The sequence below is a fragment of the Anoplophora glabripennis genome, unplaced genomic scaffold (genome assembly GCF_000390285.2).
Source record: "Anoplophora glabripennis isolate ALB-LARVAE unplaced genomic scaffold, Agla_2.0 scaffold338, whole genome shotgun sequence".
NCBI classification, from domain to species: domain Eukaryota; kingdom Metazoa; phylum Arthropoda; class Insecta; order Coleoptera; family Cerambycidae; genus Anoplophora; species Anoplophora glabripennis.
The window spans coordinates 404297-429250 of record NW_019416449.1 but is presented as its reverse complement, the minus strand read 5'-3'; the positions used below and the strand labels follow the sequence as shown (position 1 = coordinate 429250).

Below are 24954 nucleotides of genomic sequence, written 5' to 3'. Positions count from 1 at the left end.
AGTATCATTACAACGAAACTGTCACCATGAAAGATGCCTACTATGTGAAAATGTTAAAAAAATTCTGAGCCATACATTATTTAAAAAATAATTATGTCTGACTAAACTACGCAGAATTCGAAAAAAAAATAGGGACATTTTTTCTTCAATAGAAAATTATCCTTATTTATAACCGATTTTGATTAAACTTATGATAGTTAAAGACCCTTATGGTATAATTATTACCTACAATGTTCATTCCATTATCTTAATCAGAAAGAAAGTTATTTTAAAAAATATCCAAATGATAAGACTCCTTTGGAGGGCCATATCTCAGTAACGGTGCTCCGGAGGACCAATGTTTATAGCAACTTTTCTTACTATTTTTGGCTCTATTTTCAACTCCTTAAATTTTGTACCAACTTTTCCAAACACCCTGAATAAATGTTAAACATAAAAAAATTGTTCGAGATGATTCCAGGTGCAAAGTGAGAAAATTTTCTTGAAAATATTTCTTCAACTACTGTTAAAAAAATACATTCGCATAATTTATTATATTACACAGGCGTACAAAAAAAAGTCTAAACTGAACATGATCCTGTAGTAAAAAATCATGAGTTGTGGATGAATTTCGCAGAAAAGTGAAATATGGGTCAAAACTGTTTTTTTCCTAAATGTCCTAATATATCATTTTCGCAGTATTTTGAGGAGCTGAATACGATTTATTATTATTAGTAAAATTTACCCATGACCTCTACATATTTCTCAGAAAATTCATATTCCAAATATTGGTCAAAATTGATTTTGTCCAAATATATAATTTTCGTGGTATTTTAGCCAGTTTTCACCCAAATAGTGGAAATATCGAGGTCACGGGTAAAATTTATTAATGACATTGTTTTCAACTCACCAAAATACTACGAAAATGACAACATTTTGGACAACATTTAGAAAAAATCAGTAAAAAATATTTGGGCGTTTTCACCCAAAATTTCACTTTTTTTCTAAATTCATTGGAAAGTCATAAATTTTGATGTTCAGCGCATCGAATTCCTTCGAAAATTAGATGTGTTGTCAATATGAATCAACTAATCATCTTAATTCCCAAAAAACTCATCTGACGGATCGCTTTTTCAACAGTCATTATTAAACACTTTAATCACATTTTTATTTCTGATATAATTTTATTTAGACTTACCCTGGAATGCCTGTAATCATGTTCTCTTGGATCCCGAGTTCTCGTGGAATCGACATCTCTTCTATAAACTAATTCATCGAATCTAACGCGATCTTCGACGGCTACTATTTCTCTTAATTCGGTCATAAGAGTATACTGAAACAGAAAACAACAATTAATGTAGGAACATCATAAATAGTTATTTATATTACAGGACGGGGAGGTGTACTTTTTTGTGAGTGAAGAGGTTTGACCTTCCAGATCAAAGAGGATCTTATGAACCATGTGATGTACTAAATTTTTCTTGATATCTAAAATTTTATACTTGCTCTAATCCATCGTCTCAAATCCATCATTATACATAGATTAAGAAATACATGAATTCCATATCGCTGTTACATTAAGACTGCTTCATGTAAGAATGAAATTCGCAATTTTTATGAGAAAAAAAATTACAAATGTATACACAAAGCATTAGTTACAATTACTTGCAATTCACATAAGAGCAGGACGCAATTTTCGCACAAAGTTTGCTCAGTTGAGGTAGGAATATCGTTTCGACATGACACTTTCCTACACCCACCCTTGGTGATTTTTTCTTAGAGTCGTTAGGAATCATACAGAGGTTTCTTTGTTCTGTTCGAATATCATATATCATTTATTTTTTTCTGTTTTTGCAACTAGCATACCTCCAATTGGCGACATCCTCTTCGCAGATCATTTGAAAACAAAAGAGTAAGAAATATCTTACTTATTCTAGAATCAAAGATTGACCATAATCTCGTTAGTGTGAGCAAAACGAAGACTCCTTTGAGCTAAATTGAGCGCTTTTTGGGTCTGCTTTCACTCTAAATATAGATTTTACAAAACACTGGTCGGTTATGCATAAATTCTGACTACTGTATCGTTTTCAGCTGGTCAAAATACGTCGGAAATCTTGTCAGATATTATATGTATAGAGTAAAATCAATATTGGATTATGATTGGGCAATTCTGAGCATCAAAATACGTCGGAAATGATATATCAGAACTTTGGGTTTGACCTTTTTGCCTGTGTGTCTGATATTCTATTCATTAAAATGGCCAACTATAAATATTAGGAGCCAAACTTTAACTACGAGTGTGTTTTATCGATTATTATTGACATCAAAATGATTAGCACTACCACTCTAGTTTTTTTGTGTGTTGGTGTTATTTATGAAATATACCTGCAAATTTACATTATTATATATTATTTGCTGCAGAGTGCTTACCTAGCAGATAAATATTTAAAAGCCTCTAGTATTATTTAAAATTTGTTCGTTTTGTGTGCCCCCACAGAATTGTGCATCTAGCATAGAATTACCAGCTGAATCAGCTTCCTAGAACAGGAAAGTTACCTGTTACGTAATTGGCCGTTTCAGCAATGGCCCTGGACATAATACCTCGATAATTGTCTGTTCATTAAACTAATGGATAGGATCGGTACAGTAAATATTTAGCTTAATTCTGGCCCCGTATCTATGTTAGACCACGTAATACGGAAATATATACTGATGTTGGTTGCAGCTATAGAATAACTAATCCGTTTTATTGAAGGTTATAGTCGTGACATACCAACGTTAATAACAAAGTCTGTGCCAAAGGGCACTTAAATTATTTCGGTGATATCCATAGCAGGGACTAAGTAATTAAAATTTACTTCAATTCAATTTAGTTGTTCTATTAAAATGTCTTACAATCAGTAAAGAAACAAAACGTTTACAATCAATAACTATATTAATTTGGCTTCCAATAATTAAAAAATATACAGGGTGAGTAGGGAAAATCGCACCAAACTCCAGGAGTGGATTCTACACGTCAAAATAATCAGAAAAAAGAAAAAAAATGTTGTTATGCGGTTTTCATTTTTTTTCAAAGTATGACGTACATTTCAATAAAAAAAATAATTTATTATTCATATTAATTCTTTGATTAAATGTTCAAAAACACCACCATTGACCCTTCTGCTTCGCCTACAAAGGGCATCTGTTGATTGTTGTATGCCTGTATTTAAGTTTAGCAGTATTGATGATAGGACCACGCAACCGCAGCCAATCCAACGCTCTGGAAACCTCTCGTTCAAATGTAGCTTGACTGGACGAGCGAAATGTGCAGGAATTCCATCGTGCATTTGCATTCTCATGTTTATAGGAACGTCTTCTAAGAAATATAAGTAGTGGTCTCCTGTGAGTCGATTCTCCAAAATAATTAAATAACTATCGATCAAGCCACACCACACGTTTACCGAAAACCTATGCTAAAAATTACTTTCCAGTGTTGCGTGAAGATTTTCTTATTTTTGTTACTCTTTTTGCGGAATGCCCAATTGAGTAGCAATTGTTTGTGACCTGGTGGTTGCATCATCTACTAAATCCAGAATATTGCACTGGAAAGCTTGCCGGTTTCGCACAGTTTGTTGAAAAATCAGATAAATAGATTTTTATCAGGACATCAATGATGTGGAAACCGTTGACGATATTCTTCAAGGGCAGCATTAGCATTCTCATTACAAAAACCATAACCAAACACCATATTTGCACACTCTGGATATGAATAAGTGTAATCAAATGTAAACTATTGCTATATAAAATGACATATAGAAAACAGTAAACATATACAGGGTGATTCACAACTTATCCAAAAAAAATTGGGAATAGATGCGGCATCAGAAATGGAGTCAATATTGTAAAAAAAAAATTTTTGTAAAATCCTTATTGTTTCTAAGAAAAAAAATATTGAAGTTATAGTACATTCAACCACTACATAGCTGGACAACTGTAGTCTCTAGCGTCATTCGCAATACGCGTGGAGAGCCATGTGACTCCTAATACTGAAATCCGTCGTTGCGGTAGTTTTCACCTGTTATCTGTGGTATTTACATCAGTTTTTTAGTAGTTAGTGTCAAAAATGGCTTGCGTGTATAGCAACTCAAAGTTGATGGATATCGTTTTAATTTATGGTGAAGCAAGACAACATTTGTATTATGGTGAAGTATTTGTGTTATGGTGAAGCAAGACATTATTTGTGTTAGTTCGTAGAAAGTGAGTAAGACGGACCCAAATGTGTTTACACGTGAGGGGACAAAATTTTGAACAATTGCTGTTGCAGCATCGGGTATGTCAAATGATTTTATTATTTAAAAACACAAATTAATTTTATTAATAATTAATAAAGGCAAAATCATTTGAATTTGCCGATATAAAATAGGTGCTATAAAATTCTATTTACATATTTCTTTCCTTGCGAAAGTTTTTGTCCGTTTTTATCACGCCCCCATACCGTCGCATTGTGCGAGGTCAGGTTTTACAGTGGACCAGTTTCCAGTGCCGTGCAGAAGTGTATTTTTAAATCAATTTCGAACTGACCTTTTTGATTTTTTCTTTACAAAATTGTATTTGTAACGGTCCCCTGTACATCCAGATTTTTTTTTTTGATAAGTTCTGATTCACCCTGTATAAATTAATGTTCCAGTAACAAAAACTAATGGTAACGAAAGCGTTACATTTATTAAAGAATATTTTGCAGAAGCTAGAAAATCTGAGGCAGATTTCTCGTAGAAAGAAAATTTTGTCAGTCTTAAAAGTTAGACAATCACCTTCTCTGAATGCAAACCAAAGTTCATAGTGCCATAATAAAAAAATAACGGGAGACTTTATTAGCAACTGGAGAAGACACTGGAACGACTGCCACTGAGAATATTAAAATTTTGAAAATTTTCTTTTACTGCTTAATTTTACTTTCAACAAAATATCGTTCATATACGAAAAACGAGCCATTTTCAAATTGTAATTTTTTTAAACTTAAAATAGCTCACCACACAACTGATTATATGCAACTGATTATAATCATTCTGGAACTATTCGCCCTATTCGCAAAAAAATAAAAAATTTTTATTCAGAAATAAGCACCCTACGCAAAAATGCCACTAATCAAAATTTAATCATATCATTAATACATTAATGCTAAAATTGTTCTTTTCCCCCCACCCCTTGTAGATGGGAAGGGAGTAACTTTGAAATCTTAAATAAGATCCCCCATTTTTATTGCAGATTCGAATTATACGGCTAAAAGTACGTAGAATTTGTCTGAAACATTCTTTTCGATTCATGTAAGATGGCGCTGTAAACGTCGAAATAAACTTTTCTCCATTTCGCCTACTGAGAACCTATGTATGCGATTCTGCAATGTGTTTGCAATAAAAAATACTCGAAATTCGTCGCCAAAAAGTTTAATCGTTTTGTGAATTTCGAATAACTCGGAAATTGTAGAAATGTAAATGGCTGGTGAATAAACTACTTTTAGCGTAACTAGGAACAACAACATGGACATAGTAGTTTTCTGTTCCTTTCGAGGTGCTTGATTAAAATGACTCGTTTTTTAAAATTGTTTCTTTTTTCTACGTTTATTTTGTGTTTTTGCAGTCACAAAAAAAACGATGAAAGGATAAAACAACATAAACAAGATAAAATATTTTTTTAACATTATTTTTAAGAAAAAAAATGATATCCTCAAAACAAAAAAAAAATAAAAGCAGATCGCGTTGACCAAGAACCCCTAAAAGGACGCCTGTTTGTGGGTTACGATAATAGTAGTTTCTTGACAAACCGTTTTTCAGTAATTACAAATTTTAGAAATAAAATTTGTTTTAAGACTAATTTTGATTATTTGCAATGAACGTATTGCAGAATCATACTTGTGTATAGGAGAAATTGAAAATCGCCATCTATCATGAATCGAAAAAAATGTTTCAGACAAATCCTACGTACTTTCAGCCATAGGATCCGAATCTGCAATAAAAAATAGAGGTTTCTATTTAATATTTCAATGTTACCCTCCGGCCTAGCTACAAGGAGCGGGGAGAGGGATGTAAAAAATAACATTAGATAATAAATGCACAAATTTTCAAGATATCCAGTAACACTAAAATTATGAGGTTTTTAGTAACAGTGTCTCCCAGCATCTTCCCCAGTGTTTGACACATTTGTATACCAGTCAGTTTAGTGAAGTTTTGCTTTAAGTTGAATCAACAGTCTAATTTTCTTTAATGTGTCAAATATTTTCAAAGATGCTTGAATAAATGCTATATGTTTTTTTAATCTTAGCACCCTCGGAAATAATTGAGATTTCTAAATAAGTTTATTGCCTATAGAGCAAAGTCCCATTATTTTCACTTTTTAATTTGGGTTACCCTGTATAATTTCAATTTACTAGTAGAGTACCTACTGCTGAAGTCGAGCTTGCAGTTTTGTCTATGTATACTTTACCTAGCGATAATTCCACTGATACATTACGAACATATTCACGATGGACGTAATTGTTAAAATCTTCAATATACCTTGCTTTTGTGAAGCATAATATGTTTACAGGAATAACATGTACTTCATTACTAACTACCTACACCATTATGTTAGATAATCCGTTTAATTAACATAATGCATACAACACTAACAATGCATTATTGCATAATATACGTAAATTAGTACAATTTTGTAATATTGTATAGCAGGAAATACAGCACAACAACTTCTATTTGACGTGGCTTCGAAAACTTATGACAAAAAGGTGAGAAGGATTTTCAATGTTTGCGAACTAATTTGTTTGGATTTCTCTGTTCAAAGACAAATTAACGGAACACTTACGAAACAAGTCACAAGGTGTTGAAGAATTTCTTATTGTTGTGGTCTTAATCAACGCGAATCAAACGAAAAGTTAAGGTAGGAGAATTATTAAATTTACTTTGTTCAACATTTCAATTCAGCAAATCTCTCAAAGTAATAACATTGTGGAATGTCTGTTTTATCACTTAATCTAGAATGATGCTGACAAACTCAAAATGTATAGGAAGTTTGTTAAAAAATATTTCTAATAGCAAAAGTAGTATCTAGTAATGTTTCGTATTTTTCAAAACAGAACTATACAATTTAAATAAACATATCTTGTGAAAATAATTATCCTATCATTATAAAACTGAAAAAACACGTAGGGTGTAATTGCTTTATTATACCTTAGTGTATGGCTATTCCAAATTATTTCGTTAGCAACTGGATGATTAGATACAACAGGAATGGCCCGCTATGCGTATAGGTAACCTTTTGTTAACTAAAACAAACCGCGAAACATTGGGGAACTTTACTGTTATTTTCTCTATTGATTCAGGTCTCAATTTATTCAGTCAAATTGATTCCTCTTCCAAATAAAATATCCTTCTTCTTTCATAAAACGGTAATAATAAGTTATCGCTCAAATAGATGTACTAGAATTGCTTTGGATTGATTTTCTAATAAATATGATGCCACGTAATTACTGTCATTCATCCTGCGGAGTGAAATACAAGACCCAGGTTTTAGTTCCTGTAATGAATCAAGAAATTCGTCACCTCTATTTTACACAGCGATTCAGAAAAGTCTTGTAACACTAATATGACTCGCAGAGCCCATCAGTAAGGATCTTATGCAGCAGAGAACCTGAAATATGAGTAAAACTATTGTGAAAAAAATTCAAAGTAAAACAGCACAGATCTTATCTGATCACTTGATCCATTCGTTGTCTCAATTGTTCTATTTCAACAGACGGAGATCCTGATCGATGTTCTTCGTGAATCGAGGAAGATTTGATATTTTCCTTCTTCGAATATACGACACCATTTTCTTGAGAAAGACTCATTATTTTCATAAACCGATGTTGTGACGTGAGTGTCTATTGTTCTCAAACTAAATTCTGACCCTCGTAAATTGTAACAATCAAAATCACATCTATATGCTCACCTCGACATGTTCACGTCAGATCCTGGGAACGTGTACAAATACGGTTTTGTACGCATCTGTTTTAGATTATAACACAATAACTATTATGTATTCTATTGTCACTGTGCGTTAGATCAATTTAGGTGGGTCCAAAGGTAATTAACTGCTATATTATTAACACTATCGATCGCAGTTCCCAGAAATTGTAACCGATAATGATGGAAATTCAGCGTTCATTGGATGATTCAATACCAAGTCATTTAGCTCGCTACAGAAATTACTGGTTAAGCTTGATATAGATGTGTTGACATGAAGAAGAAGTAAACAATACTGAAACAATTTATCGTTGTATGTAGTACCTTGTAAAATTTGTAAAATTAGAACAGTAGTGGAGTACCATTACTGTTCAAATTGATTCCCTCGAAAAAAATATTCATAGGTTCTCAAAGTATTTATTAGCAAAATATTTTAGTTGTCATGCAGCTCTTTTGTAGAACAATCGATTACAGTTTTAATGTTTATTTGATTTTTTTTCAAGTTGATTTTATTGAATCTCCATTATAGGGGTATACCGATTTTGTAAAAATATTCGAGCTTTAACTAAAGCTTTAGTTATATCCGATCCATGAATATTAAAGCGTTTATTGGGAAAACTAACGGAAAAATAAATTGTAGGGATTTTTTTGGCTTTCTACTAAAACTTGTTACATAATTCTTTTTAATTATAGCGTCTAAGAAAGGTAATGTGTTATTCTTTTAAGTTTTTAAAGTAAATTTAATAAATTGTCCTTTATTATTTACATCTATAATTCAATCATTTTAATCATCAAAATTATGAGGCCAAATTGCGAAAATATGAGCAACAATTCATAAGAATTTTATTAAAATTATTAATATAGTTATTTTCAAAATATTCCAAATATCGAGGGTGTCTAGTAAAGAATATGACATAAGAGTAGCTGTTTTAAGTCAACTTTACTTCCTTAAAATATTATTTTTTTGGTGTTACAGGTTTTGAGAAAACGCAAATTTTCTTTGAAACACTGTTAATTACTCTAAAAAAGTATACCTACTCATCAAAAAAATTAAATTTTTTTACAGCCGTGTTACACTGTAAAAAAATCGGTGTAAGTGAAAACAATAAAGGTACGAAGTGAATACCTACATTGAGTGATATGACTGAGTACATCTTCACCCGATATTGAGCATTTTGATAATTTAACACATTTGTGACAATATTTGAACTAAAACTAAAAGTAATTTCAATCAAATATAGATGCCCGTTAAATCTGAGTAAATGTCCTTATTATTGGGTGACTCCACTCAAATCTATTGTTGTCGTGCGTTGTCTTTGTCTATTCCCATCGTCCCCATTAGGTCATCTCGTGGAGTGGTTTATGGTGTGTAGTACTCGACAAGTGTCCGTCAATCGGATTATTTTGGTGAAAATTATGTAGGTTATGGCAATTTATTCCTCTGATCAGTTAACCGATTAAAAAATCGAGATCTAACATATTGTCTCTAAAAGAGATCTCTGTAGAAACCACTGTGGCAGCTTAGTAGGTTATGACTTTAATACAATACAATGATATTTAAATTAAAATTTAAAGAGTATATAGACCAAGTCTGAGTGACAAATTACTCAATAATAGTTAAATTTAGAGAAAAAGTCAATTCTTCACTAGTTTTATTTACTCAGAATAGAGTCAAAAGTCACTCACTTGATAGTTAGCAGAAACTCGGATGTGAGTAAAATTCACTCACTTCTGTTGCAATAGCAATCATAAAATTTTAGTTGTACCCGTACTAATAGAGTGAATGTTTCATTAAATCGGGTGTGGACAGAAATCTATACATTACTGAGTAAAATTGAGTGAAATTGAGTGAATTTTTTTTAGTGTAGTTGAGAGTATTCTCGTCTCATTAACTTTACTTTTTTTGGTATTTGTGGTATTAGTTGTGATTTAAATATTTTTTACGATTTAGACCAAATCCCTGTGAATTTAATTTTGCAGTTCGACATTCAAAAGGTCTATGTCGCAATAAACACTGACTTATAGTAAAAGGCAATTTCAAATTGTATAAAGTAACTTAATCCATATCGGTTTATTTTAAACCCAAGGCCTACTGTCGTCACGTTCGTTACTCGATTCGACTGGACGGGGCACCTTATATATCCCTTCAAATAATTCTATTGAATTTTCAATCTACTTAAATTCGTATGGTTTTGTAATTTGTTTTTGACACTGTTTCGCCTTTTTAACTAATGAGACTATGTCACGGACTATATGCTCCGATAGCTTCATCTACCGGAACATTGATAAATAGTTACAGGGTGTTTCAGTTAGAGTGAATCAAACTTTAACCACAAATAGAACTCAATAAATAATTCAGAATTGCCTTATAAAGTAAAGTAATTTCTTGTTACGCATTGTTTCTACTCAGTTAATGAGTTTTTAAAATTTTCTGATATGCATACATTATGGTAATGGTCTTATCGCTCCTTCTTAGACTAAGATGTTTATATAATCTCTTTTCTCGTTTTGTGTTCTATTGCTTGTAATATTTATTGTGATATGTTTTTTATTAATTTATTTTTTTCGTGTATATCTATACATTTTTTGTTTTTGTATATGACTTGCCATAAACATTGTATGCAATTTAACATGGTCAACAAACACTAAACTAAAGCAAGGGTCTAAGTCTCACCGTTTTCATTGTACATGGCCTTATTGGTCGGTTGTTAAAATCATATTATTTATGTAATCTTTACTATGCTTATAAAGAATTGATTCAAATTTGGTGTGGTGTAACATTTACATATGTGCATAATTAACTGTAAAATTTACTAATTTTTGTAGGTCAGTGGCGTAGGAATGGGTAGTAAAGCGGGATTTTTTTACCTCAACTTTTACGCCAATGAACTAATAATCATTTGGGATTCATTTTTAGATTCCGTGGACAATTCTACATAAAAAAGGTACTTGTTGAAAATCGGTAAAGTGTAACGTTTTACCGAAAATCTCAGTTGAATGGGAAACCCTTCTTCTGATAAGAAATGTAGTTAAATTAAGTTAAGAATAGGAAATAAATTTTAAATTAATATTATTATAATGTCACGTATTACCTTAGAATTCAAAACAATATTAAATAATGTCTCTACATCGGCAAAACGACTAATAAATTTTAAATATAACCCCTTGTGTATTATTTATTGCATTCGTAATATGGTGAATTCCTTCTCTGAGCTCATTTTTTTGTTGCGCTGCAGTGCGATGGATAGCATGTTCAATGGCACTTTCTCTAAAATTTCATTTATGTCATTCTGAAGCAATTATAGGTATCCTTGCTCATTCAACAGTCCGTTTGTTTCAAACAGATATAATTCTTTTAAAAAATTACAACTACATATTAATTTTAAATCTTCGCTGTGCGTCTATTACAGTATCCCTACACAATGATTGCCATGAATAAACAACTAAGCAATAATAGACTTATCTGTCATCAGGAACTGTCATTTTATTCTTAAGATTTGAAATATTACTTTGTAATATAGTAAAAGTTTGTAAAAAATGGATTAATGTTCAAGATTTTCTTGTCATTCAACTGAGATTTTCTGTAAAACGATACCCTATACCGATTTTCAACAAGTATACTTTTTTTTATATAAAACTGGCCACGGGATCTAAAAATGAATCCCAAATGATTATTAGGTCATTGACGTAGAAGTTGGGGTAAATAATCCAGCTTTACTACCCATTCCTACGCCACTGACCTACAAAAATTTGTAAATTTTACAGTGAATTCTGCACATGTGTAAATGTTAACACCACACCAAATTTGAATCAATGTGTTACAAGCATACCAAAGATTTTGTAAATAATATGATTTTAACAACCGACCAATACGGCACTGTAAGGTCAAAACGGTGAGATTTAGACCGTTGCTTTATAAGGCAATTCTGAATTATTTATTGAGTTTTATTTGTGGTTAAAGTTTGATTTACTCGAACTGAAACATCCTGCATACTCGTATTACTGAAATGTAAATTATATTCTCTTCGTAAACAAAATATAAAATTCCTTTGTAAACTTGGTATATTACAGGCAACTTTATTCCGCATATATTTGCCGGAATAATCCTAAATTTGGTCCTTTTTATTGAATATACGTTGTAGGGGTATACATTTTTTGTAAAAATATTCGAGCATTGACAAAGGTTTCAGTTATATGCTATCGCATGAATATAAAACATTTATTTGTAAAGCTGTCAGAAAAATAAATTGAGAGTACAATCAGTTCTAGAAGTTAAATTTCACAATTGCGATCATTTCAATAATTCTGCATTTTAATGGTTTAGATATAGCGTTGGTAAATATTCATATATTGTTCATTGGAACGCATTTATAGTGAGAAATAACTTATTAAAATATCTACATATAAATGAAAAACAAAATGAAATACTATATTTTAATGTCATTCAACTTTTACTTGGAAAACTTTACTCGTTAAGGCAAGGCTCATTTTAGAATAAACATGGACCAAGAAACAGCCTCCTTAATAGACTATGCGGTATCTGTTTTGGTTTGGGTGAATCGTATATCCACGGAGATTTTTGGCTTTTTGGCTTTAAAATGTCACTAGAAATGAACATTTTTCTATTGGCATAAAAAAAATCGTGGGCTTAACTTTTGGTGGCACAATATGTAAAAAAAATTCGAAAACCGTTATTTTTTACTTCCTATTTAATTATGTATCTTTTCAAGGCGAAAAAAATGTTTAATTAAATTTTACAAAATATGACTAGTTACAAATCGAATGAATCATGATTATTATTGTAAAAATCGAAAAAATCGCCAAAAATGGGGTTAAAAACATTACTTTTTAGGGATTTTTTTTTGGGGTCTTTAAGTTGGATATAGGACCTTCATACTTGGCTCAAGAAAGTTCATGTTATGTAGAATCATCACACCAGATTTCATCAAAATCGGTTAGATAGATTTTGCATAATAATTTTTTCAATCCAGATTTTGAAAAAAAATTGCAGATTTTTAAAATTTTGCACAGAAAAACCAAGGCCCTTAGATACTTGAAAATTTAATCACGTATAGAAGGGTTCTTAAGCTTTCAAACGATTTTTGAAAAATTCGAATCCGTCAATTAGGAGAGCTATGGCGCTTGTTTAAACTTTGGTCGAATTTTGGTACTTATAAACAATTAGAATAACTTTGTGAATATTCAATCAAATCAAATTTTTAAAAGCAGGTTTTAAAAGTTACTGGAAAGACGCTTCTTTAAAAAAAAGATCGATTGATCAATTAGTTACGTAGTTATAGCCAATCAAAGTTAACCGTTATATACACTAAATGTACTGGGACATGCAAGCGAGAAATCAATCGTACGGATGGTGGTGGTGGAGGAAGTAGAGAGCACGGCCTGCTCGAAATTGAATCGGCGAGTTCAAAATCGTGACGCGCTTAAAAATTTTTAAAATCTTGGCTTCTACAGATCCGATTTTGATGATTTTTTTTTAAATCGATATCTCGCGAATAAAAAAAACAATTAACTTATTTTTATATACCTATCGTTAATAATTATTGGTTTTTCAACATTCCGATTTTTTATTTATGTTTAAACTTCCTTTATCAAGTTTATTTTTTTATTGTATCAAAGGTAAATGCATAAACTTATATAATGTTTATCAAACATCAAAAACAATTTTATTTAAATATTCTAAAATTGTTTAAATAACAATTATTTTCAAAATATGTCGAAAATTAGTAATTAATTAATTAATTAATTATTAATTTAATCATCATTTATTTTGTGATTAAAGTATAATTCAAATATTATTCACTGTTTAAAATACAAGCAAATGAGAAATTAACTCATTATGTTACAAAAATACAAAATTATAGTACAATAATTTGACCAATGTTTAAACAAGCGCCAAAGCTCTCCTAATTGACGGATTCGAATTTTTCAAAAAGCGTTGAAAGCTTGAGAGCCCTTCTATATGTGATTCAAACATTTTTTTCCTCTTCCATTTTCACCTAAAATCAACTCTTAAAAAGACACATAATTAAATAGGAAGAAAAATATGACATTTTTCGAATTTTTTTAACATATTGTGCCGCCAAAAGTTAAGCCCACGTTTTTTTATACGCATAGAAAAATTGTAATTTCTAGTGATATTTTAAAGCCAAAAAGCCAAAAATCTCCGTGGATATACGATTCACACAAATATCGACTCTTTGAAACAGATACCGTCTGGACTATAAGCAAGATGTACAATTTCGACGTTGTCTAAGAAGATATTTCCCATACCGGAAGTAATTTACTTTGATCTCAGCTTCTACTTTGATACTAAATTTCTCTGCATTATATGAGATCCCAATACAATTAAAGACGAATTGCTATACCCCGAATAGAATGCATTTACTGAAGTAGCTTACTTTGGTATCTTTAATGCACTTAGTACAGTACAAAGGAATTGCTGTTCCAAGTAGAGAGAAGGGAAGTAAATTAAATTCAGTTTTAGATTTTCAGACTGAAAGGTTAATTAGTTCAACGCGTACGTTGATTTAATTAAATTTGTATTTTAATATAGGTACCCTGTGAAACAAGGTGCAATATAAAATAAACAAGGGAAGGTATAAAGGCATAATCTAATTTCAGCCCCAACTCCATCTTTGGGACAAATTATTTTTTAGTTACCTGTTTGTAATTTACGAGGAACATCCCGTACAGTATGATCTACAGAAAGAATAAAAAATAGTGTGCCTGGTCGTCGCCAGCTTCAAAATTTTCTTTCACTTTCTTAGACTAAGCTAAGAGTCCTTGATATGCCTTTGTTGTTCTCGGCCTAGGTAACGTGGGAGAGGACCCGCTATTAGAACGAGTCTCGGTTAGTGGCAGCGAATCATTTGCAGACAGTGGAGAAAGGCGAAACATTTGAAGCATTGAATGCAATCAGTTGCAGAGGCCACTACAAAACGCCTCAGAGGACCTCTACACTACCTGAGGAGCGGTTTCGTCCTTAGCGGCTTTTGAAATAATAAGAACCGGAATATCAAGGCGGGAATAGAGGTCTAGTAGTGGATCCGCTTGCACAGAGTCTAGCCCGAGAATACCAAGGACAGGTCAAAGATTCCTAACGAATGCTAAGGAAGTGAAAGGTGATTCCGAAAAATGGAAAAAAAAGCTGAAAAGAATATGAGAAAAAAATGAAACATCGAAAATGCAACGAGCTTGCCTTATACATCCGTGTCCAAATGTCCAATTATTCCAATGGTTTAGAACTTACAGACTTGAAGTTAAAAAAAAGTAAAACTGTTTTTGTTGACTAAGAAATAAATATGTATACATATTTTGTTTAATTCTTAGGCACGTACTAGGACCATTAAAATGCAATATTTAATAAAAGTTTACGATTAACAACCTATTCAGTATCGTAGATATAGGAGATTGCTAAGTAAAAATTATTTTCTTGTAAGTTAGTAAAACAATTGGTTTTTTCAATAGTATACATATCATTGCACATTTACATACTCGATAAAATAAAGAAAATTTTGGATTGAAATTTCCGAAAATATAAAATTGATTCTTTTTCCTGAAAAAATTTAAAAAATCGACATTTGTTATGACAATACGTGAAATTTGCAATATTTTATTTTTAGTATTGTTTATTTAACCTACAATTAAAAATATCGAATTCACTTAAAATTGGAATTATCTTTGACGGACATTACGTACAATGAGGAAAGTTTAAGTTAGTTTTCACAGTAGCAAATGTAATAATGATTAGTAGTAGTATTAGACAACTACGAATAAGTTAAAAAGAGAACGAAACTGAGAATTATAATTGTTATAATATAATTACATTGTGTAATCACAATTATACGAATAAGTAAGTATAAATATACAGCATGTAGATACAATTTAAAAAACGGAAAAAGTTATTTATTTTAGCTAAAAAAGTGACAATCTGCTAATAGAGTTAAATTTGACGTCAATCAAACAACCCGTATAAAAGTTACATAGGGTATGTTCTTAAAAACATCCTGTATATCTATCTAAAAAAAAAATAAAAAATGGGTTTTGGTTGTATCTAAAAATTGTTGTAATATGTACCTCTTTAAATAATCAAGATATCATGACACCACAGAATGAATTTAATATTTTAATGGTGACAAATATCACCGAGTAATTCTATGTGATGTCTTGAAGGGTTGCATGAAAAATAATTCTCCCTAGAAAAGCTCTCGACATATATAACAAGGTATATTCTGCAGAGTTTAAGTGTGTGGAAGTACTTCATACATTTATGAGTTGCTTTCCACGTAAATACAGAAAACTTGAACTAAAGCTATTTTTCCATTTATTTAAAAACTCGAAAGCGTTCTTATTGAAATATATTTTTAATAAAGTCGCTGTTATAAACTCTGAAACTGTTTATAGAAAAGTTGTAAAAACTGTTTCAAAAAGGTAACAATGAAAATAAATTATTCTGTAAAGTTTTACAGAACAGTAATTTTAACTAACATATTACGATAAAGGAAATGTTTCATGCATTAAAATACATGCTAACATCAAACAAATTTTTATTAGAATTAATGTAATTAATTTATTTTACCAATAAACAAATTGAAACACCTGGAATTGATATAATAATCCATGAGCATAAACCATCATTTTCATTTTAATCGTAATTTAAGGGTATTGTATATGAAATCAAATATGGTTTTTGTGCAAAACACATGGTGCCCCAAAATTGTCTGTCGATATGACGGACAGTATATAACGAAATAAGGGTACCTTCCTGCATAAACTTTTCCTCGAAAATTGTTCATAAAGGAGATATAATAGATATTAGTTTTCTGTGATTTCTTAAAAGTCCCCCGAGATATTTATATTTTATTCGCAAACTTAAAGCAACTATATTCTGATTTACACCTTCCGTAAAGTGTACTTTTAAGAGATAACTGGGAGTACTCATTTCATACTCAACTGTTTAATTTGTCTACTTCGAGATACAATTCATCTGTGCTCTCGTTCACTTTGTCTTCTTCCAATATAACATTTTTCTATTTATTGGTGTCTTTGATTGTTTAATTTTTATAAGTTTGATTTCAATTTTATTTTCTAATGTAATTTGTCATATGTCATTTCTTAAAATAAAACGTGAAATTTTACGTATGAAAAAACTTACACAGTTATTGGATACATAATAAACAGTAGAGATTAGTGGAAAATATTTACGCAAATAGATATATTTAATAAAATGCAGATACTATAAAATTATGAATTTTATGAAAAAAGTGTTGGGACTAATGTCATTACTCAGGACTATATAGTGTTTAGAAGCTACTGTTAAGCTCTTCTAATTTGTTAGGTTGCTGCATTGATCATAATTTTCGTGACAAATACACGCTTGTGCCGTTAATACATATTTTGTCACAAAATATTATAAGAGTCCACTTAGGTATACCTCAGCTTAATAACTTCATAAACAGTTTATAAAATTTTTACTATATAAATAATAAATACTTGAAGTTCCGTAGAAGTAATGCGGATCTATTCAAGAATATAATGTGATGTTCATTACTTGGGCAACAATAGTAACGTTATTAGAGACTTTTTGTATAGTTATTATTATAACGGAAGACTAATTAGAGCACAATATTTGCCTAATACAACACAAGACATCTTACAAATAAATATCCGACAACGTTCTTGAATATAGTTTAATTAGTGAATGGAGAAACAATTCTTATAGGTCACATAACCTTTTTCTTTTATTTTAGTCGTACAATGCGCTGATAAAATATTGCAGGCTAATTTCGGAATCTGCAAATTTTCAACTTAATTTAACTCAACTCCTCCATTGAATTACCTGCACATACTAAACATTTTACATGGAAGGGTTTTTCAACCACATAAAATTAACTTTTTAGACGCTCTATCCAGCATTGAATTACATTCTTAATAGCAGCAGCATCACTAGACATATACATCATACATTTTGGTTCTCATTAACGTCCCATAGGTAGGACGATAAAGTCTAGCATCTATTTTATAGGTTATATCTCACCCACACTCAAATACATAAAATATATTTTTATTGTTCTGTAATTCCTCAGAGATATTTCAAAATTTATGTTTTAAAAAAAGAAAAAAAGTTCTCCGACTTCGATAGGACGTATCCTTTTCGAGTAAAATTTAAATAAACATGTAAAGTCATCATTTTATTTACTTGATACATTTCATTACTACATCCTAAAGTTCAAAAAAATGTATCTTAAGGTTGCTACAACAGGTCCCTTATTGTGAGATTTTGCTACCTATGCTTTTTTCTTATTTTTGAATGTAAAATAGAATGTACTGAGATTTAGAGAGGTGTACTAGTTGGAAGTTAGTAAGGATTTTTAATAACAATTATGGGAGCGTGTTACAAGATTATTCCAAAAAAGGATGTAGGGTACATTTTTTAACCAATGTGTCAAAATCGACAAAACATTGAGTGTCTCTGAACGAATGTTCTCTCTCTCTCTCTCTCTCAAATTAAATTTAGTCACTTTAAACCTGTTACACCCTGTATTAAACATTTATGGATTTATAGTTCGACGGATTAGAACTGAAACACACGTCTCACGTTTTTCGTCAATTAATCTGTTTCATACGAAGTTCCGCACAAACTTACCTTATCTGGAGTGTTAAGAAGTTCAGTCATGACTTGTACAAAGGCATCTATGGTCATGTGTCTGGCCGCGTACTCATCCGTGTAATAGCAGAGGGTGGTGAACTCCGGCCTACTCAACAGGCACCTCGCTTTCTCCTCCACCATCTGCAGGGCGGCGGCCCACTTCCTGGTGGTGTGTGCAGCTCGGCTTCTGCAACGTCAGACATGAATTAATGTATTTCTCCAGAAAATGGGCCTACCAAAAACAGAGCAAATGGGACAATAATAAATAAACTTGTTACTCTGTCACTCGAACTGTAAAGGCCCTGCCACACGTACCCTTGATGCCAGATTTGATCATTTTTCCCTTAGTTCTGCAGAATACTAATCCAAATTTGCGAAACTACAAAATTATTGAATTTTATATGATGTCTATGGAATTTGTCAGTTCCAAATATTCAGACTATAATAAATTTGGACCCTGCCGGAATCCTTGTGTAAATTGGTTTTCGGTCAAATGATTTGAAACCAGGTGGTTTTTGTAGCTCTTGAGTGGTATATTAAAAGTACCAATGGGCGTCGAGCCCTAAAAATTCAAAGTTGCAGCTCGCTGAAGCTACAATGCTTTAGATTTCACTACTTGCATAGTATGTTAAAGAAATACTACATTTTTGCTCAATACCCAATAAACTATCGTCGATATATCGAGATATCTGACTGAAAGGATTAAAAACGATATTGAGATGATCTTTCAGATTCAGTACAATTGATTTTTCACAATCATTATCGTACAATAAAAATCATAGCGGTTGGCGTCTGCATTTGCGTGAACCGATGTACACTACGGAAAGGTTGCTATAGATCGGACTTAGCATATCATGGGATTCATTCATCGGTGTACTTGATATTATTTCGAAGCCGCTGGGAGCCTAAAAACTAAATGCAGGCAATACGAGTGCATATGCCTAAAGTCCAGTCACCAGATAAACATGTGCAATAACATCTTATTCCGTTCATTTGTATGTTCGTCAACAAACTCTTTATCATTTTTTCTCGCGATTTTATCGTCATCTAGTTGTTTCTGGCTTAAAGTTCGGCAAGTCGCAACTACATGCATAAAATATTATGTTGCTTTTAGTGGCTTGAAACGAATACTGCGTTTTTGAAATAAAATGTTACCTACTTTTTGCATAAAATATATTTGAAAAGATCAAAATTTTTTTACATTATTTCACCAAAACGTACTTTTGAATCAATCAATCGATTGATCAAAAGTATTAAATGAAGTTTCTCGTACTTTTGTAAAGGTATTGATGGATAAATGTTTTTTAAAAAAGTAAGCATTAGTTAATTGCTTAACCCTATTTCAAGATTACATATTGGTTTTATGCATAAAGTAACATTTTATTTCGAAAACGCAGCATTCACTTCGAGCCACTAAAAGCAACATAATATTTTATGCATGCTGCTGCGACTTGCCGAACTTTAAGCCAGAAACAACTAGATGACGATAAAATCGCGAGGAAAATGATAGAGTTTGTTGACGAGCATACAAATGAACGATATAAGATGTTATTGCACATCTGTTTATCTGGTGACTGGGCTTTAAGCACATGCGCTCGTATTGCATGCATTTTTGATTTTTAGGCTACGCTTTTTTTTTGTTTTAAAAATATAGTAGTTTTTAAATTTGTTTTCATTTTATTTTATTTGTTTTCTCTAAATTTCGCAATTTCTCCTCTCTCAGTATGAATTGACGTAGTAAGGAATTTCTTCTTAACATGTAGGCATTTGCCAGGCTAACCATTTGGCATCACTGGTGGCAGCCATAAGAGTGTAGGTAGAGATTATCAGCAAACCTTTGCTCTTTTGTTGAATATTTCTTGAACTGAACCAAATTCTAGCTACTAAGAAAAAAACTAAGATCAAACGAACCGAACTAAGACCACAGTGTAGGGAAACTGTGTTTTTAATCATTTACATCAGATATCTTAAGAAATACAGAAACGTTCAAATACTAATATAAATAAAATTGTAATAGTTAAATTTTTATTGACATCAAAGTTATAAACACAAACATGCTATTTTCACATGAAGCGAAGCCAAAGATCTTTAAACTAATTAAGCAATAAGTTTGAATTTTTAATTTTGTCATATTTGATGTTTCCATAAAAAATGTTTTAATTATATTTGAGTTTTTATGCATATAGTTTTTGGATCATTGAAAGTTTTTAGTTTTTGTAGATAATTTCAAAACAAAGACAGAGAGGTCAACTATTATTTTTATTCGTCATTCCGCAATTTGTATCTTTGATAACTGAGATCCCCATGGTGCAGTAGATATAGAATGAAATATATAACATATCCGGTGGTTCAGAGTTCTAGTCAAGATAAAGAAAGAATTTTTCAATGGACCTATTTAAGTTATCATCATACTTCAAATGCATTTCAACATAACCAATCCCTGGTTATCTCGATACATTTAGATCTTTGATCTGTAAGTTTGTTTTGTTTGTTCCACAATAGCTTTCACATTGTCGTCTATTAAAAACTCATTTATATTTAGGGGGGAAATAACCATATTTCAGAACAATGTATCAATTGTAAAATATCGGTTGTTAAAATTATTAAATAAATTGACATTATTTCTTAAATTTTCTGTAGTGAGGTAAGTTAGTCGTGGAAATAGTTGATAGACCGATGTTCATTCTGGTGATTAAGGTTCTGTTATATGTGCTGCTAATTGCAAGGCGGATTTGACCGAAAATCAAAGCGTTATTTTTGCCATGGCAACACGCGTAGTGGAAAATGATTTTCTGATTAGCTAAACCAGGACATTTTGTAGTGCCTGTTTGCTTCGATTTGCACAAAAGACTTGTACCTATATAGGGAATACTTTTTTGCATTTAAAAAAGTAAATCCACGTTATTATTTTGCAAACGATTCAGGAGAAATTTGCATCCATATCAATTTTTGATACACAGTGAGCAGTCCCGGCACCGTCCAGCGGTCAGCTTTTCTGATTCCAAATAATATATTTTGCACGTTATTTGGAGATGTTTGCAAACTCTGTTATGACAGATGTCTTCAACTGGCGATCTTTTACTATAGCACGCATATTTCCAACAATTTTTGGCTTAGTGGTAGATTTTGGGCGCTCTCCACGAGATGCATTTTTAACATGTGCGGCCATATTCGAACTTTCAATTCCATTTTTAACAGTGGACCATCCTTCATTTCATTATGAATATCAGTTATAAATAAGTTGACTGAAATTTGATGTAGTAATTTTGATGACACGTCACAGAATATGTTTGAAACTGCGTCATTTATCTTTTTCCATTAGGTACAGATATTACCAAAACGTAACTTTGATGAAATTTACGACGTTTATATTAAAACTAAATTATCCTATCTCAATATGTGTATAATTTAACTTTATGGTTAAATTTTAGTGGGTTAGTGGTGGTTCTAGTGGGATCAATATTTCTTAAAAACTGTACGAAAATAAATTTAATCTATTGTGGTCGTATGAGTCCCGAAGGATTTCGGAAATTCACTTCAGTTTCCTTCCAAAAGCCTTCACGGGGGTGAAATGCCGCTAAAGTTATGAAGCTCCGATTGCCGCCAAGCGCCATTAGCCGATGCGGACGATGCTATCAAAACACGTTGAGGACGATGCTAACGAAGCACGTTGCTGACGATGCTTAAGTGTGCGAAAATTCTCAAATCAGTTACGAATTTTTGGAAATTAAATTTCCAAATACTACGAAATTCGGACTGAGCATATATGATGCACCATCGTATCATAAATTACTAAAATTACTTACAGGTCAATAACCTTTCTGAGACGATCGAGGGAACAAAATTTTAGACTCTAACGCGAAGCCCACTTTGTGTCCCCTGCGGACCCAGCCTACAGAGTGCTCAAACGTCAACCCGAGTACCCTGCAGATTAATAACCAGGAACAGATACCTGGCCAGGACAATAGTATCTATGCTCCAAATTTTTGCATTATCATTTTAAACAGCTATCGCTATTACTTTGATTTATTGTAAATTGACAAGAACGTTTCAATAAATAACACATTTTTATAAAATTGAAAACTGTGTTAAAAATGTCCATAAAAATGTTTATGAGCACGGCCTAGACCATAGTTTTACTAACCCGTATCATCCAAGAGTTTCTGAGACTGCGATAAAGATTTTGAGGCTCTTAAAGCGTCAATTTTATTCTAACAATATATAGAATAATCAAATTTTATCATGACTATGTCCATAAGAACTTTTTTTTTCTTTTGACACACAAAGTATAGGTATATATAGGTATATATTTTTATATTCATCATCATGCTTAATGAGTTTAATGAGAACAGCATTTACCCAGGACTGCAGAGGTCCCAGCCGTAGGCAGTGCACGAGTGTGGCACCTTCCCTACATCTCTCACCATCAGCGACATCCTCTTGTGGTACTTCAGCTGCGCAACGGCTTCGTCGTGGGTTACATCCATGAAAGACTGTCCGTTTACTTCCAGAATTTGATCACCAACCTGAAACAAACAGATAGTTATTAGAATAACGTTCAGTAAATCCAATGTCCGTTAAAACAAATAAAAAAAAGTCCACATCAAGTATTATCATCATTTACTCGATTCATCGCGTAGTTCATTTAATTCTCCGAGTTAAGGAACTGGCAGAAGAGTAGTAAAGTATATTTAAAGGTTCACGCTTCTAAGCTCTTATGGATAGAGATAGCGGTCAAGCTGTATTTAATAAATACTTGTCGTCATGAAAGGTTCTGTTTTCGTCGCTACAATTAAGCACGCACTGAACTCAAGAGTCACGTTAACGGAAGCATTTTGTCACCGTGTGTTTTTGTTAAGGTTTTCTATAAATATACCATATAAGTTAATAAAGGCGTTTTCATAATGATAATGAATTAATAATTTACAATCGGTGCAATAACAAAAATTGTATTGTCTATGAAATAACCAAAAATTTTAAAATAATCGCAGTCCTTTTAATTTTCTTTTAAGGGTATTCGTTGCCCAAAATTTTGGACAAACCCAATGACATAATTATGTATCTGTTTTTCCTAGCATGATCATATTTTTGTTATTTTTCAAATTCCTGGTTTTTAAAAATTCCTTGTGTTCATCTATTCTAAGATTTACAGATCGAGATATTTCTTTCATATACTGTTTATTATATTAACAAAATAAGCTATAAATACATTTTTTTGATCATCATTATTTGGGCGTGTTATTGACAAAAAAGTCTATAAAATATTAGTTATCTTTAATTTTTCCGACAGTACAGAAACATATAGAATTTTTATTATTTTATTTGCCTTTGTTGTCTTATATTATTTTACTTTCAGTAGTCTTAAAAATTCTTCAACAAAGTTACCAAAGTACGTTATAGTAATATATTTTTTCAATTATCTAGTTATAAAAAATTAACTTAGTTCTAATCATTTGGTTACAATTGGAACTAAATAAAAGGATAAAACACAATTCAGGTTTTATTTACGTCAAGGTTTAGTAAAATTTATCTCTTTAACATAAGACAAAAAAAAAAACTTTAAGGTTTGTTAATTTGATATATTAAACAGTGTTAAAAATTTTCACAAAAATATTTACGAGCCCTACACTCATTAGACTACAGTTTTGCCGTTTTTTTTACCGTCTTGGAGGCTATTATCCTTAGGTTAAGCCTCTCGTGATCAACAGAGGAATAGTGAAAAGCGCGGCGTAGTCTTACTGAAGCGTCTGTTGGGGCTGGCGTGATGAAGTAGACGTCCGATCATCTCGTTCGCCTCTTTGTCTGCGAGCAGGTGTCTAATCACCCAGTACCGCAGGAGAAACACATTGATTTAGTAAAACTACACCTCAATTCAGTTTAAGATGTATAGACGTGTAAGACCACCTTAACCCACTCCTAAGAGCTAACCCAACCCTCCCTTATTTTATTAGAAAATATTATTTAATTATTTCTCAATAAATTATTTATGTTAAGAGTTGGAAATGTTGATTACAACTGCCTTATAGCGAATTAAATATCTAAACTAGTAAAATAAATTAATAGTGGTGCTGGGTGTTATGTATCTCTAAGCGGATAGAAAGTGGACACCCTGTATAGGTACTGAATATCCTTGTTTGATTTAGTCACAAATAAAGCAAATATTGTAACGTCTCCTGACAACAGGAGGAAATATTTATATCTCACTCTAATCTCATGCGTCTTATCCGAAATAAATCATTTCTAAGCTATATCTATTAATCTAGCGAAAATAGACTTTTCCAATAGCCTTTACCACATCAGGTTTAAAGTAATAGAAAGAATTAATACATA

At 31.6% G+C, this 24954-nt stretch overlaps 1 protein-coding gene across 1 annotated transcript in view; it reads right to left on the bottom strand.

Moving 5' to 3' along the window:
• LOC108910935 (whirlin) overlaps positions 1 to 24954 on the bottom strand; it is a gene marked incomplete at its 3' end in the record, with an annotated part of 217167 nt that overhangs the window by 111417 nt on the left and 80796 nt on the right. The window contains exons 6-8 of the mRNA XM_018715708.1: positions 22984 to 23150; positions 18622 to 18811; positions 1178 to 1312 (exon numbers count right to left, since the gene is read on the bottom strand). Coding sequence (XP_018571224.1) covers positions 1178 to 1312; positions 18622 to 18811; positions 22984 to 23150 — 492 coding nt within the window. The remainder of the gene's footprint in view (positions 1 to 1177; positions 1313 to 18621; positions 18812 to 22983; positions 23151 to 24954) is intronic.